The sequence below is a fragment of the Lepisma saccharinum genome, unplaced genomic scaffold (genome assembly GCF_977018435.1).
Source record: "Lepisma saccharinum unplaced genomic scaffold, izLepSacc3.1 HAP1_SCAFFOLD_1030, whole genome shotgun sequence".
In the NCBI taxonomy this organism is placed as follows: domain Eukaryota; kingdom Metazoa; phylum Arthropoda; class Insecta; order Zygentoma; family Lepismatidae; genus Lepisma; species Lepisma saccharinum.
Window position 1 is genome coordinate 38,173 of NW_028143679.1, and position 17,828 is coordinate 56,000.

The 17,828-nt window shown below is 41.6% G+C and overlaps 1 protein-coding gene across 1 annotated transcript; it reads right to left on the bottom strand.

The window, feature by feature from the left end:
* Window positions 1-12,478: 12,478 nt before the first annotated feature.
* On the bottom strand, window positions 12,479-13,657 carry LOC145983470 (uncharacterized). Its single transcript, XM_083116574.1, has one exon. The coding sequence runs from the start codon at window positions 13,655-13,657 to the stop codon at window positions 12,479-12,481; it is 1,179 nt and encodes a 392-aa protein (XP_082972700.1).
* Window positions 13,658-17,828: the final 4,171 nt, after the last annotated feature.

Sequence of the window (17,828 nt, forward strand, 5' to 3'; positions counted from 1 at the left end):
GTTCAACAGATCAAGGTTCGGCTGGAGCAACTGAACACATTATGGCCCAAGCTAGAAGAAATTCAGGATTGCATTGAATTTGAAGCCACAGACGATGAACACACGGCAGTTCGAGAGACAATCGAACTTTCATATTTTGATCTCAAGTCGCAGATGCTAACATTAATTGAGGGAAATCATTCAAATACAGACGGCGCGGAAAATGAACACAGGGCTTCGTGCAAGTCTCAAGTCAAGTTGCCATTAATAGAGCTTCCGCATTTCAGTGGAAATTACACCCAATGGGTATCATTCAAAGACACATTTTCTTCGCTCATACATGATAATTCGGATATTTCAGATATTCAGAAATTCCAGTATTTACGTGTCGCACTGAAGGGTGAGGCATTGCAAATCATTGAAAGCATACCAATTACAGCATCCAACTACGGTGTAGCGTGGAAACAACTCCAAGAGCGTTTTGACAACAAGCGTCTCATAGCTGCTTCACACGTCAATGATATTTTGCATATAAAACCAGTGTCGAGAGAAAACGCAGAAGAGTTGCGAGCGTTCACAAACACAGCTATCAGTTCCATCTCAGCGTTAAAATTATTAGCAGGAGATAGTTCACTATCAGATATCGTGTTAGTTCAGCATCTTACCTCTCAGCTTGATGCCACCACACGAAAGGCTTTTGAATTAGAAGTGAATGATTCTGAATTCACCACTCTTGACAGTTTGTTTCAATTTCTAGAGCACAGAACCAAGGCTTTAGAGAAATTCAAACCAATTTCCAATGAAAGATCAACATTCAAACCACAGTTTAGTGGCAACACCAAACAACAAAGTCACAAACCTGCGCATCCTTCCCCTTCAAGATCGTATGTTTCTACTGTATCTCCTTCATGCCTGTATTGCAAGGATACTATGAAGAATAATAAGCATCCGCTGTTTGCGTGCAGTTCTTTCAAAACAGCTACTATAGCTCAGAAGTACAAATTTCTTCGAGAAAACCAGATCTGTTTCAATTGTCTTGGACAGTCAGATCACCAGGGATTTAGGTCAGGATGCAAGGCAGGATCTTGCAAGTATTGCGGCGAGAAACATAATTCCCTTCTTCATGAAGATAAGAACAACAGAGAACGTCAAACACAGAAGCAGCCCAGTAAATCCAGAAGTAAATCGGCAGTAGGCGATGATACTCGTTTTCAGGATAATGATGCCCAGACTAAAGCAACATATTGTTCTGTCAAGAACAGAGAAACTTCGCAAGTTCTCCTAGCCACAGCAGTCATAAAAATCAAGAACGCATACGGCGAGTGGCTCCCATGTCGTGCACTTTTGGATGGAGCCTCGCAGAGTAACATTATGACAGAGAACCTTGCTCAGCATCTACGTATCAAGAAACAAAAACGCCGAATTCCAATCCAAGGGATAAATGAAGCTACAGTGCAAGCCTTTCACACCATGGAGACGCAGATTAAATCCAGCATAAGTGGATTCACCATGGATATATCTTGTTCCATCTTGCCAAACATCACAGGTTCGATGCCAGCGCAGAGGCTCGAAACTTCCACATGGGGAATTCCGAGTGACATACATTTAGCAGATCCTAGCTTCCATACACCTGGCAACATTGACCTACTTCTGTCTGCAGATGTGTTCTACACGATTCTCAAGCCAGAAAAACTTTCAAGAACAGGAAACTATCCAGCGTTGCAAAACACTGAATTTGGGTGGATTGTAGCAGGAAGGATTCCCAATGCACCATCTACGAACGGACCTTCGAAGTCATTCTTTGTTCGCACAGAAGATACAGTCAATTTCCATTTACAGAGATTTTGGGATTTGGAGGAATTCCATGATAAGTTGCCTTCGCCAGAAGAAATCGCCTGTGAAAAACATTTCCAGGAAACTACATCTCGTGATCGAGAAGGTCGATACACAGTCAAACTACCCTTGAAGAAGGACAGATCCGTTCTTGGGGATTCTCTGCAAACAGCGATTTCACGATTTAACCAATTAGAAAGAAGACTTGATCGGAACATGGAATTGAAAAGAGAGTACACAGAATTCATGGTCGAGTACCAACAACTCAAACACATGCAACCAATTGGGACATTGGAAGATGTATCCAGAGACAAGGAGACAAGGTACTACATTCCACATCACTGTGTGATCAAGGAATCAAGCAAAACTACACGTTTAAGAGTGGTTTTTGATGGAAGCTCGCCCACAACTACGGGGGAATCGTTGAACAGTATACAGATGATTGGTCCCACGATACAAGAAGAATTGTTTTCAATCCTGCTCAGATTTCGTAGTCACAAAATCGCACTGACTGCAGACACGGCTAAAATGTATAGGCAAATTAACATGCATTCAGAAGACAGACCACTTCAATGCATCTTATGGAGAGCATCACGTGACGAACCGATCCACGTTTACAGTTTGAACACAGTCACTTATGGATTAACTTCAAGTTCATTCTTGGCCACAAGATGCCTCAAACAGTTGGCAGAAGATGAATCATCAAATTTCACAGTAGTCACTCATGTCTTGACACATGACTTCTACGTTGACGATTTTCTGGGAGGAAATCATTGCATTGAAGGTGCAATAAAGCTGCGTGAAAGTCTCACAGAATTACTCCAGAAGGGAGGATTCAATCTATGTAAATGGTGCTCCAATAGCAAGGCAGTGTTGCAATCTATTCCAGAAGAATTGAAGGCGGTACAGGATCTAGTGCAATTCGACACAGAAGGCACAAAAACATTGGGAATTTCATGGCGCCCATCCACGGACGAATTTCTCATGGACAGCAAGGTCTCCACAACAGTGGATGTAGGCTCGTTGAAGATCTTCTCAAAGCGCCAAGTTGCCAGCATAATTGCACAAGTGTTCGATCCAATCGGACTAATATCGCCAGTGGTGATAACATACAAGTCATTCCTGCAGCAGTTATGGCTCCACAATGTAGGATGGGATGATCCGCTTCCTATAGATTTGCAGAAAACATGGCGTCGTCTTCATTCGCAGCTCACATGTATTAACGAAGTAAAAGTACCACGGTTCGTTTTGGCTCCAGGAGACATACGTAAAGTTCAAATTCACGGTTTCTCTGATGCATCAGAGAGAAATTATGGCAGCGTTCTCTTCGTAAGATCAATTGATTCAGAGGGTCACATAAGTGTGAACTTATTGTGTTCAAAGTCCAAGGTGGCTCCGGTGAAGAGAACCACTCTTCCACGTTTGGAATTATGTGCGGCAGTTCTACTAGCCAAACTGGTACACAAAGCATTGTCCATACTGCGTCTATGTATAGACACCATTCACCTATGGACCGACTCAAAAATCGTCCTAGCTTGGCTGGCGTCACCAGCCAGTAAATGGAAACCTTTTGTTGCCAACCGGGTTGCTATGGTACAGGAACTCACACAAGTCAGTGATTGGAAGCACGTTCCGTCAAAAGACAACCCTGCAGATCTGATCTCACGAGGAGTCGATGCAAAAACTATCAGATCACTTCAGCTTTGGTGGCACGGACCCACCTGGCTCCAAGAAGAGGAGACACAGTGGCCATCATCGAGTTTAGCATTCCGTCCAGACGACAACACTATTCCAGAGCAGCGTAAGGTAGCAGCTACCACATTGGTCACTCATGTAACAACTGAAGAAGAAATCGTATCTAGATATTCAAGTTTATCCAAGCTACTGAGAGTAGTGTCACTCTGCAAAAGCTTCATCAACAATTGCAGAAACTCAAGAGAGAAAAGGAGTGAAGACCTTACCACCTTTGAAATTCAAGGCGCCACACTTGCCTGCATCAAGATAACACAACGTGCATTCTTCTCTCAGGAAATCAAAGATTTGTCTGACAAGCAGCAAGTACACAACAAAAGCATTTTGAGGAACCTTCATCCATTTCTCGACAATGAAAAAGTAATTCGTGTCGGAGGAAGATTGGAAAACAGCGAATTGGAGTTTCAAAGCAAACATCAAACTATTCTTCATCCGAAGAGTCATTTCGCGAAAATTCTGATAGCATCAGAACACAAGAGACTTATGCATGCTGGTCCACAGCTTCTCATATCATCACTTCGTGAGAAATACTGGATACCTCGCATACGACAGGTGGTCAAACAGATCATTCACCAGTGCAACATATGCTATCGTTTGAAGGCTTCAGCCGCCCAGCAGCTGATGGGGCAGTTACCCTCCAGTAGAGTGAGACCCAGCAAGGCATTCCATCACGTAGGCGTTGATTACGCAGGGCCATACCACATCAAGACCGGAGCCGCAAGAAGCAGATCCACAAGAAAATGCTACATTGCAGTTTTCACTTGTCTTGCCACAAGGGCAATTCATCTAGAGATTGTCTCAGACTTGACATCGCAAGCCTTCATCGCAGCTCTACTACGCTTCACCGCGAGAAGAGGAAAGTGTGCAAGTATTTTTAGCGACAATGCTACCACGTTCCATGGTGCTAAAAATGAATTGCGGGAATTACGTAAACTCTTTCAATCACAAAAGTTCAACAAGGACATCAACAGATTTGCAGCAGAAGAGAATTTCCAATGGAAGTATTCTCCACCACGCAGTCCATCATTCGGCGGGATTTTTGAAAGTGCAGTGAAGTCTATGAAATACCATCTTCGCAGAGTAGCAGGAAACGCCGTGCTAACATACGAAGAACTAGTAACTCTGCTATGCCAAATAGAGGCCTGCCTCAACTCCCGTCCTCTTTCCACACTCCCTGATTCTCATGATGAATTCAGCTACATTACCCCTGGTCATTTTCTTATTGGAGGTCCTCTAACCTCATTTCCTGAACCAAACATTACAGATCTGGCTGCCAACAGATTATCCAGATGGCAGCGCATACAGCAGTTCCAGCAGCGAGTGTGGAGGAAGTGGTCTCAGGATTACCTGCATAGTCTGCAGCAGCGACAGAAATGGACAGCCGTTCAGTCGAATTTGAAGCCTGGCACACCAGTGCTATTGAAGGAGGACAATCTTCCACCACTCTCGTGGAGAGTCGGCGTCGTCCAAGAAGTGTTTCCGGGAAGGGATAACCTAGTGCGCGTAGTCACCGTTCGTACTAGAGACGGAGTCTACAAGAGAGCATTAAGCAAAATTGTGCCTTTATCACATTGGGAAGAAGACGCTCCATGAGCTAAAACATTGACAATGTATCCCCTAGTGTTAGATTGGATGTGAACATTCCAACGGGGGGGAGTATGTTGGAGATTTATCTATAAAAGTAACCATGTTTATTCTTTCTTTATATATTTTATATTGCATATAGCTTCAATTGTTTATTTGTGTATTTTAAATGCCTTAAGTAACCTGCACTCCCATTGGGTAATTCAATCTTAGCGCGGTGTCTAGTTGCCGCCATTTTAGCGCGGTAGTTACTTCCAGCCAGTGTGCGTAGAGAGGCCACTCGGGACACAGCCAGAAACCGTCGCGGACAATTGTGGATACCGTAAGCCCAACGTGGCTACGTTTCATTAGTGGCGCGTTGTTGTAACACCAGCTGCAACTTCGTGTAAACAGTTTTCCCTAGACAGGAGTGCATGGGAAGTGTAATCAAGTGTTATGTGCATATACCTTATAATACATATAGTTATCAGTGTGTGTGCCTGTGTTTTCTTTACAACTACCAAGAGGATCGCGGTGAACTTTGCCCTGTAGCGATACAATCCATACCAGAGAGATGTAAGTGGTACCTACAATTTCACTTACATTTAGATCCTACCGGTTTGGATCATCATTCATTTCTGGTCCTTCACAGCCGGACAGGTTCTACATTCAGTTTTGGTCCTGTACGGTCCGGAACGCAAACAATGTTCTATTTATTTTCAACATTACACCCCTTAAATTTAATTCCGCACCCCCTAAATATCATTCCTCGGGTCACCAGAACTACTGCGAAAGGGATTAAGCACGAAAGTGAAATTTTCGTGGCTAATCCGTGTCGCAGTTGTTCCTTTCGCGCTTATTCCTTCGCGGTTATTCCGTTCGCGTTTAATCCGTTTCGCGCTTAATCGCTCTTGTTGCTTCGCTCTTATTCCGTTCGCGCATAATCCTTTTCGCTCTTATTCCTTTAGCGCTTATTCCTGTGTTCAACTTTGGTTTCGCGATTAATCCGTTTCGCGGTTGATCCTTTCGCGCTTATTCCAGTTTTGAAGTTTCGTTTCGCGATTAATCCGTTTCGCTGTTATTCCTTTCGCGCTTATTCCTATGTTCAATTTTGGTTTCGCGCTTAATCCGTTTCGCGGTTGTTCCTTTCGCGCTTATTCCTTCGCTGTTATTCAGTTCGCATTTAATCCGTTTCGCGCATAATCCGTTTCGCCCTTATTCCTTTCGCGCTTAATCCGTTTTGCGGTTGTTCCTTTCGCGCTTATTTCTGTCTTGAATTTTCGTTTCGCTTTAATCCGTTTCGCTTTTATTCCTTTCGCGCTTATTCCTGTTTTCAATTCTGGTTTCGCGATTAATCCGTTTCGCGGTTGTTCCTTTCGAGCTTAATCCGTATCGCGGTTAATCTTTTCGCGCTTGTTCCTTCGCGTCTATTCCGTTCGCGCTTATTCCGTTTCGCTCTTGTTCCTTTCGCGTTTAATCCTGTGTTACGTTTCGCGGTTGTGCTATTTCGCGCTAATTCCCATTCGCGGTTAGTCCACCGCCCCCATTCCTCGCCTCCTTAGCAACCCTAGATGATTAATCCTGGCGCCGCCCCTGAGTCACTGTAACTCAACTTTTTAGCGCTCGCAGATAAGCCTAACAGAGTTTAGTAGGGATGTGACGAAGCTGAAAATTTACCGATGCCGATGTACTCACCGATAATTTTTGGAACCGATGCCGATGCCGATATTTAACCGATTCCGATACATAACATTATTAAACAGAAATGGGATGTTATTTTCTGCATGACAAAAATAAATTTGGTATGTACATTTCTATTGCGTATCATATGTATATACATACATATTCTCAAGAGATGCGAATGTACATTTGCATCTACAAAAGGTTATGTGAACCTAGAGATTTAACATTAGTACACAAGCACTTCTTTGAAATGCAAAATTAATTCCTTTTCTGCCAGATTCAACTTCAGAAATACGAGATTTGGAAGAACTTCAGGAAGTAACCTACTTCTTCTCTTATCGCAAATCTGTTCAGCAACACTGAACACTCAATCACTGAATACTGATGCAGCAGGTATGCTCAAGTATTTTCTCAGAACTTGATTCAGGTTTCAATACTCATTTCTGAATTTCCAATACAACAGCAGATGCTGGTTCAGCAATGAACTGTGTTATTTTTGATTTATAGTTAGGTTGATCCTCTGAATGAGAGTTTGCAATAATTTTATTACAAAAACTCTACAATAATGACGAATCATAACCCAATTTTCAATAAATCTTACAAAACTAGAATATAAAACTTATTAGAAGGTAAAACTCTAGTATAATCTGTACCGGTTTAAATATCGGACTTTTGCCGATTCCGATACCGATGCCGATATGTCAATTTCTGCCGATTTTCATACATCTGTAATCGGCTTCGGCACATCCCTAGAGTTTAGTATGTATGGTTATCGCTTGACTTACTTGACTTAATTCCTGTTGTTCCCTGTGGAACGTAGGGCATCAACAAAGCATCTCCACCTGGTCCTACTTACGGCAATTCTCTTCACTGCATTCCAGCTCTTTCCTTCCTCCAAGGCCTCAGCGTGAACAGATCTTCGCCACGTTTGTCTAGGCCTCCCTCTTTTCCTTCTTCCCTGCGGGTCAGGGACGGCGACAGGGGTGGGCACGGGTGGGCATGCGCCCACCCAAAAATTTCTGTGCCCACCCGATTGCCCACCCAATCAAATTCAATACATATATACAATTAGGGAAATGTAAACGGTTCTGTAAGTATAGGCTTGTCCTCCATGTACGTGTATATTTTACTTGTGAATATTGTAGATACTAGAACGTTCACAAGTCTCAATTCATCCATCCATAGCAATCTTTGCTGTCATTTGGCGAAACTTTTCTCTAATAACTACGTTTATGAAGATTAGAGCGGTAAGACTCTACTTTACGTCCTTTTCCTAAGGAATACGTGTCATATATCGTTGGAAAGGTTATTGTATAAGGAATTCAACAACGTAAATCCCAAAGCGAGGAAAAATTACCTGGAGAAGGAAATCGATAAAAACCGATATGCGTAATTGAACGTACTGAGGAAATTTTTCGATGATGAAGCACATATTTAGGGGTGAAATGAGTGCTAATGGAACCTAACCTAACAGGCCTAACCTAACCTCGTAGGCATACCTCGTCCCCGTGAATGGTTCGTGGGGCTATCGTGAATGGCTCGTGGGGCTACCCGTGCATGGTTTTTGGAGCTAACGTGAATGGTTTGTGGGGCTACCCGTGCATGGTTTTGGGGGATAACGTGAATGGTTTGTGGGTCTATCGTGAATGGTTTGTGGGTCTATCGTGAATGGTTCGTGGGGCTACCCGTGAATGGTTCGTGGGGCTACCCGTGAATGGTTAGTGGGGCTATCGTGAACAGAAAGTGTAAAAAGAAAAAGATACTTACCCGAAGAGATACCGGCTGTCTGCAAGCACGGTTTTGAACGATGCACTAAATTATTACTGGGGATAAACGTATTTTACACTATCTACAAGTTTTTGGAACCTGTTCTTCTTCACGCATCATACACACGCACAACGCACCGCGAACGCAAAGAAGCAATCACCACGCAGAACGCAAAGAACAAAGACGAGCCTGCAGTGTTGTTAACTCCCATCGGTTACCACCAAAAGGCAATAAGGGCGTAAAGTAGAGTCTAGCCATTAGAGCAAATATGTTGTTGAATGAAATTAATTTAAGCTTCTCTTTCTACTTCCTTAATTTTGTCATTGGAAAGCTAATGGAACTCTCAGAACTCTTTTCTAAAATGTAATCTAGTGAACACTGCTATGATTAGAAGTAATCAACAGGCTTAGTAAGTTTTATGGGATACTCACAATTATGAGGTATATGATCAAGAGTTCATCAGGATTTAGGAGGATTTGGAGAATTGGAGGGTTGCAACTCCCAGCCTTCCATGAGTAGAAATTGCTTTCAAATCAGCCATATATTGAAGAAAAAAAGATATTAGGAATGTGGAAGTATAAAAACTATAACTAACCATCTGACATGACTTGGGCTAAACGTTATAGACTAACTGAAACTGTGCTTAGATGGGAGTGAGTTTTTGATGTTGTCAGCACCGGCCCGCCACACAAATCTTGGCCTGATCAAAGTAATAAACAATAAACAAATAAGAAACCATCCTCTTTGCTTTAATTCGCAATGATGATTGGTTAGGTTTGATTTGGTATTTTAAGTTCACTTTATGCATAGCAAGGCTAATCCGGACTGAGCCTACAGTTTAAAGTGGGATCCGAACCACTATGTGCCTCCACGGGTTATCGAACCCGAAACCCCTTGATTACAAGGCGATGACGTTACCATTGCGCCATCGGGGAATCGCAATGATGAGTATGAATGAAGATGATGAAGGGACACTCACAAAAGCACCCTTGCTCAGACCGGGACCCCTGGCGTCATAACTCACTGCGATCACAGTTTTTTTACATGTCATCTTCAAATAATGCAATGTTTCTAAAATTACAATTTTCAATTTGTTCTAATTAATAACGAGTAATCACAATCACTACCATACCGAGGTAGCCAAATTTTAATGTAACAGTTTTGTAGGTTTGGAAAAAATCTATAGTATTACTGAACTGATTTTAATTAGTGGCTAGCACTATTTACAAGTTCTCTTCCAACACTATCAATTATGCAGTTCTTATGGTTAACTTGCATTAATTTCAAAGATGAAGGAAGGGGTGGAAAGAAACCTTGTCTCGAGGGTATTAGAGACCTATTATATTATTATTATTATTATTATTATTATAATGAGGCAGCCAAATTAAATACAAAAATAAATAATCAGGATACTAATCCAGGAGTGATTTTTTTTAAAGTCCACATGCTCAAATAGGATAATTGTCACTAGATCTCAATTTCAAACTGTATTCCTAACGAGTGTGCATTGGCTTCCACTGGGGATTGAACCCAGGACTCCCCTATGGCGCCGTGGGAGCGTCGTCGCCTTGTAATCAAGGGGTCCAGGGTTCGGTACCCAGTGGAGGCACAAGTGGTTCGGATTCCACTTTAAACTGTAGGTCTAGTCCAGATTTGCCTTACTGTGCATAAAGTGGACTTGAAACACCAAATCAATCAATCAATCAATCAATCCTTCGTTATAAGACGAGAGTGTTATGCGATCGGAGAGATGATATACAGAAAGAACTCCGTCAAACGTATCATTTTATCATAACATAAGATGCGTCCATTTAAGAGGCGGATTACACTATTATTATGATTGGCCCATGGACGTCCGCATCATTTTTTTCCAGGGAGGGACAAGCATGGTAACTTGTTCAAGGGGAGACAAACGAGACATATTTCCCCCGATAAGAGTGCTGCACCCTTAAAAAAACACTTATTAAAATGGAAGCTATCACGCTCCTGCAGCATCCTTCCAATAATTAACATAAATTACTGTGAATGAAATGAAATATATATATATATGTGTCTAATGTATAAGTTTATGGTAAAACCCATTTTCCAGGGGGGCGTGCCTCCCTTGCACCCACCCCCTCCTACCGGACACCCATGGATTGGCCTGAGATTGAAACTATTTCTTTCACGTACGGACAAAAATATTTGAGACAGATAAAACCACGTCGTTGTTCGCAGAGTTATCTGTTTTGATAAAAGAATGAAGCAGGAGTTGAAATTACTATCTCAACTTTCGAAGTGCTATGAACTGTTGATACTTTATTTGTGGAAAGTATTCAACACTGCTTTGACTCATTGTTATATTTCAAGTCTATTTTCTGCTAGTTTTGACCGATGGTGACGGTGAGGTTGAACGTCATGAAATGTCGAACACAAACACGCAAGGAGACACAAAACACCAAGAGAATTATCTTGACTGCGGTTACAGGCGCCAGAGATTGATTTGCCTACAAGAATACAGTTTCCAGGGTGTACTATTGAGGAGGGAGGTTGACATCGAAAAGGTCACACTTACAGACCAAATGATCTGTAAAAAAAAAAGATGATTAGGTTTGACGAATTCCTTGTGTCCAAATCGCTTTCTACACATGGTAAGAGGGAAATCTCGAGTGAGGTAGAGAAGGGAGGATACGTGTTAGCCAAACTCACCTAATGCCTTACGTTTGTATTGCCCACCCTAATTTATCAATATGCAGCTTCTGCCCACCCGGGCGAAAACTTCTGGCGCCGCCCCTGCTGCGGGTTCCAGTCTAGTGCCTCTCTCTCGACAGCCTCATTTTCCTTCCTCAACGTATGCCCTATCCAATTCCATTTTCGCCGCTTTATTTGTATGGACACCTCGGTTTCTCCAGATTTTCTCCAAAGTTCTTGGTTTTGAATCACTTCTGGCCAAAATATATTCAAAATTTTTCTCAGGCAGCGATTGATGAAGGTCTGTAATTTAGAGGTAATCGTTTTTGTTACTTTCCATGTCTCAGACCCATACAACAGTACAGACTTAACATTACTTCGAAAAATACGAAGTTTGGTCTTCATAGATATCTTCTTGTTTTTCCATACTGGATAGAGCCTCACAAAGGTGCCATTTGCTTTTTGGATTCGTTGAGAAACATCATGTGCCGCCCCTCCGTCTTTTGCCACCACACTACCCAAGTAAGTAAAGCTATCCACATTTTCAATAATCTCTTCACCAATATTAAACGGGTCTGTTTTTGTGGAGTTAATCCTCAGTGCCTTGGTCTTCTTGGAGTTAATCACAAGTCCTGCTTTTTTTGCACTTTCTATCAGATCTGCTAGTTTTGTTTGCATATCACCATGTGCTTCAGATAAGAAGCACAAATCGTCTGCAAAATCAAGGTCTTCTAGTCATTTATTCAATCCCCATTGGATACCACGTCTTTTCCCTCCTATTACATTTCGCATCACTGCATCGATCACGATCAGGGACATTGTAGGTGATAATATACAACCTTGCCTCACTCCAGACTGCACACCTATTGGTTCAGATACACGGCCTTCATGTATAACTCTACATGTATAATCACGATAAGTTTCTCGGATAAGATCAAGAATTTTTGTGGGCACTCCATATCGTTTCACTTCCTTCCACATTGCATTTCTGTTGACCGAGTCAAATGCTTTCTCGAAGTCAACGAAAACTGTATAGAGACGAGATGACCATTCTATACATTGTTCCAAAATTATCCGCAAGGTGTTAATTTGATCAATACAGGAGCGATTTGGTCGAAACCCTGCCTGTTCTCTTCTGAGTCTCGAGTTAACATGCTCCTTAATTCTGTTTAGGATAACTCTAGTGAAGATCTTACTCGGAATGGACAGAAGTGCTATACCTCTCCAGTTGTCACACTTTGATGTATCCCCTTTTTTTCGGTAGCTTCACCAACAGGCCACTCCTCCAGTCCTTAGGCATCACTCCCTCTATCCATATCTTCTCAAATAAGGGCTGCAACATATTTGCTGTGGTGTTTATATCACTTTTCAGCACTTCCGGTGGTATGTTGTCGACACCAGCTGCTTTACAATTACGTACCTCTCTCAGAGCCTGTTTAATCTCTCCTACTGTTGGAACATCCGTCCTAATTCTTACACTGGGGCCAACATCACCATCATTATCATCTTCCTCTTCCCCCTGGTCTATCTGAGCATCCACAGAGCGATTAAGGGTTGCAGAGAAGTGCTCCTTCCAACGTTTCAGTTGGTCCTCGGTATTCGTAAGGAGGGTACCATCTTTACTTCTCACTGGTCGATTTCTCTGCATCTGTTTCCTTGACAGAACTTTTGTGATGTTGTATAGTTCTTTAAGATTCCTCTTTTTTGCTGCTTCCTCCGCCTGCTGAGACAGATTGTCTACCCAATTTCTTTGATCCCTACGAACACTACTCTTTACTTCTCGATCCTTCTCTGTATACTTTGTTTGCAATTCTGCCTTCCTTGCCCTTGTCCTGCTTGAGTTCATTGCCTCCTTAATTACTTTTCGCTCATTAATCCTTTCCCAGGTCTGCAGAGACATCCAATCTTTTTTCCTCCTATCCTTGAAGCCCAGAACCTTTTCACTTACTTCTGTGAAGGCAGATCGAATTTTTGTCCATTCTCTTTCAATTGTTTCATTCTGCTCACTTTCATCGGTCAATACTTGGAACCGATTTCTCAGTTCAATCCTGAAGGTTTCCTGGAGATTCTTATCCTTCAATTTACTAACATCATACCGCTTCCTTGTCTGTTCCATTCTCTTCTTCTGAGCTTGAATTTTCATTTTAAAGTTAGCCACTACCAAATGATGATCACTCCCAATGTCTGCACCTCTCTTGTTTCTTACATCCTGTAGCGAACGTCGCCACCTCCGTCCAATTGCCACGTGGTCTATCTGGTTTTCTGTTCTATGGTCTGGTGATACCCACGTTACCTTATGGCATTTCTTGTGAGGAAATATAGTACCACCAATAACTAATTCATGGCTAGCACAAAAGTCCACAAAAAGTTGTCCATTCTCATTTCGCTCTCCTAAACCATGTTTACCCATCACATGCTCAAGGCCTTCGTTGTCATGCCCAAGCTTTGCGTTTAAATCTCCTCCAATTATTATGATATCCTTCCTTTTTTTCTTCTTTATTGTTTCATTGAGCTGCCTATAAAACTCTTGTTTCTCTTCAGGCTCTGCTACTTCTGTGGGTTATCGCAGTAGCGGATTAAAGATGTTCTCTCGGAGGGGGCGGGCAGCCATTAAGGCGCCACCCTCCCCCGAACTTTCGGCGCCCAGCACACTTCCCTCACAGACTACAGTCCTACCATATGTCATAAAATCACTGTCGTAACTAAAATGTTGGAGACCCAGCCGTGTGTAATGTTTCTTTTAAAGACATAAAATGCATGATAAATGTATTTTGAATATAATTCTTTTTTCCTTACATGTAACATATACCGTGCGTCAGGGGTGCCCATCCCCCTCAAGGCCAATGGCGCAATCCCCCCGAAAATCATGTCATGCGCCCCCCCCCCAAATTATATTATTCGCGCACTCAAACCATATAGTAATCCCCACAAAGTAAAGCTCTGGACGATAATATAATACGGTTCCTCTTTCAAAGAACCTCCCCTCCCCGTTTTCTTCTGGTAAATATATATTTTTTTTTCTGTGACGTGAAGTTAGAAATGTGAATTCGATATATTTTTGTTCCAAATGATGCACCTGCTTTAAATTAAGCAGTATACCAACACTAAGCATTAAGAGATGTTATTAATGAATATCGAGAATATCGCTTATGTCTTGTAATGCACCTATAGTATGAAAGGTCACATTCACCTCATCAAAGCGCCGAAGAAACACGCATTCTTGCAATACAATATTGCGAGCAAAGCGAGCAAGGAAATTTTTATATCCATCTCTTTGCAGGCTTTCAAGAATATTAATTTAATAGGGTGTCAGTACTTTCTTAAGATCCCGAGATAATTAATTAGTCTTTTCCAGCTTCTCTTTTGGCACGTTCGGAGTCTAAACGTCGCTAAATACAGTTCTCAAAATTTAATGTTCGAACTCTCTCTCTGCACTACAGAAATTTCTTGACAACCTAAGATTTAAGACTTTATCAAAAGCTTCCTATCTCCCCCTTTAAATTAAATACTCAATCCTACCACCATAATTTCCAAGCAAATTTTAGACTTACTGTTGATATTGAAGAGTGGATATTGCCTCCTCCAAAAAATTAATTCTCAGTCTCCACACAAGAATTTCGCAACAGTCTAAGACAATAGTAATACCCAGGGTGCGAAATCCTGGGGGGGGGGGATTTTCCCCCACCAACAATCTTGGCCTCAAAAATCCCCCCACCAAAAATTTCCGGGGAGGAGAGTTTTTGTTATAACAAGCAAAAGATAAGCAATTACTTTTGATTTCAAATATACTTTACTAAGAATAATATCGAAAACACAACAAATTTGTGAAGTTGTGAGTATTGAATGCTTTCTCTCTCAAGAGGTCATTAACAAATCTACATCAATACGCACAATAAAAGTAAAACAAGAATGTAAAAAAATAATAACTATGAAATCGAATTGATTTATATTAACATAAACACGAACTAAACAAAAACTTACACAAAATAAAATCACTTCAACTATTTCGTAGTTTATTAACATCTTTAACCAGTTAGTAAAGGAATTAGTTAGCTGCTATACAATACCTGATGTGTATAAAAGTAAGAAATTAATTTCCTTTATGTAATTAATAATAATGTATTTTAAATTGAGTAATTTATTTTTACTTTTAATAACATTACAAATAAGTATATCTATCGTATAATTTACACATATATTTGTGGGGAGGTGGGTTTGAAGATTAAGAACTTTCTCCCCCCACCAGTTTTCATTGATTTCGCACCGTGGTAATACTCAAGAATTGGATTCCTCCTCAATTTAATGCTCAATCCCCCCTCTAACTAAATACCCGCCATAATCTAAGACCTAGAGTTGGATACTGTCCCCCCCCCGCCAACGTTTAATTCAGAATCCCCCCTGAACCCATGTGTAAAATAAGGCCTAATATTTTGGAGGTGGATATTTCTCCCATCCCCTCCCTTCGATAACATCCTTAAACACTTTCTTTTCTTCATCTAATGGATTTAATATGGTGCATTTAAGGTTTTACATGTTTTGGAAAAATATATAAAAGTTGAATTTTATTTTATTTGATGGGAAAAAATCTCCCCCCCAAAAATTCAATAGCGCAATGTGCGCCATAATACCCCCTTGTGTGCACCCTTGCCGTGCGTCCAATTCCTTGCGAGACCGAGAGATCGGGAGAATTGTTGAGGGCGGCGCTAGCGGAAATGCCGACATTTTCGACCAGTAACTCTCTAACTACGACTCGGGACTTGGTAACAGTAATAAGAAACAAAGAGGCAACGCGAGCGAAGCGAGCAAGAAAATTTTACAAAATGTATTTTTATTTGAATAAAATTTGACAACGAAAAGGACACTTGTCCCTCTTGTGTCCCCCTGAAGGTTCCCTTGTCTGTCAATATTTTCCCCCTAGAATTTTTTGTACAAGATTGCCTGCCTGCCTACCCCCTGCGGTTGCGCAACTGATGTAACATGGAGCGACGTGGAATACAAAATACACACGCAACATGTGTAACCTAAATTACATAAATTTTCTCTCAAAAGTGCAGTCTCCCTTTCTTCCAAACAATTGTTCCTGCATTTTAGACAAAATCAATAAAGAGAAGTCTTATTTCTTTCTCTGGTAAATTACAATGCGTTACAGAAAAGAAAATACGCCCGACCCTGTGGCCGCTGCGACGCCAAGGGTCCCGGGTTCGAATCCCGGTCGGGCTTGGTTGTTTGTGAATGTCCATTCATCACTTTCATCATTTCATCACTCATCTCCATCTTCGCAAATTAGCCAAGAGGCACAAAACGCGAAGTAAAATAAACTAAATCAAATCAAATCAAAAGAAAAGAAAATACATTGCAAGCAAAGCGAGGAAGAACATTTTTAGATCCATTTTCTTGCAAACTGAAAACAACATTGATTTAATAGGGCGCAAATAATTATACGGGGCGCCATGGCATTCTCTCTTTTACAACTTTTTTTCATTTAGATTGTTCGGCACCCAGGGCTGACTTCCGCCGCCCCCTAGCTACGGTTCTGAACTTGATGAGACTAAGAAAAGTAGGTATTGCGTGCGAAGCGAGCAAGAACATTTTACGAAATGTATTTTCATTTGCATAAAATTTGAAACCTTGGCCGTCAATGTTTACCCCCTAGAATTGATTTCCGTATAAGGTTGGGGGAGCAATGCCCTCTGCCTCCCCTGTGGTTACGCCACTGTGTAGCACACCAATCATTCTAAGTTGTTTAACTTCAATAAAATAAGGACTGTAATAGATTTCTCAAAAATCAAAATACACTGTCGGGAACAGTGGAGCAGTTTAACCTATGTCTTGCTCCAAACAGGCAAGAAGAGCACTGCTGTGTCACCTTCCATGGTTGCTAATTCTTAGCTCTTGGGTATCTCATAAAATGTCAAAATGTTTAATACATTTCGTTCCAACTTTGTGAATTTATCAATAAATTTAAAAAAAAAACTCTATGAAAGGCGCAGGAGAAGAATGATAGCCCCCTCAAGCCTTTAATTCGCCCTTGCAGCAAGCTACTAAGATTTATAGTTGTAGTTCGCCTATTTTTTTCCCTTGTCACTCTAGTAGCGCTGGGGAATATGTCAGCTGTTCTCTCTCCCTGGCTATGGCCTTTCCACAGTGACTGTGCATGAAAATATGAGTGAGAAGACAGAGGTGGGGGAATATTTTCTAGGTCCTCTGTGAAGGGGTGGTCAACTCACGACTCATTTGATCCACCCTAGTACCTTCATCTTAAGTTCATTTCGTGCTTATCTTTCGTTGCCCCTCCTCCTTCCTTCGTCATCCTTACCTTTATTCGCCCCCTCTTCGCCTCCTATCTGTCGTCACCCTCTAATATTTTGCCAGCTGCCATCTTTCATCGCGCCCATCCTTCTTAATTCTTATCTTTGTTCGCCCCCTGTCTCTCGTTGCCCCTTTATCATTCGTCGCCCCTATCTTTCGTCATTCTTATCTTTGATCGCCCCCTGTCTCTCGTCGCCTCTATTTTGGTCACTCGTTACACTCGCCGTTAAGCTTCCTGCTCCCCATAATGGTAGTTCTTGGTAAAATGCCAC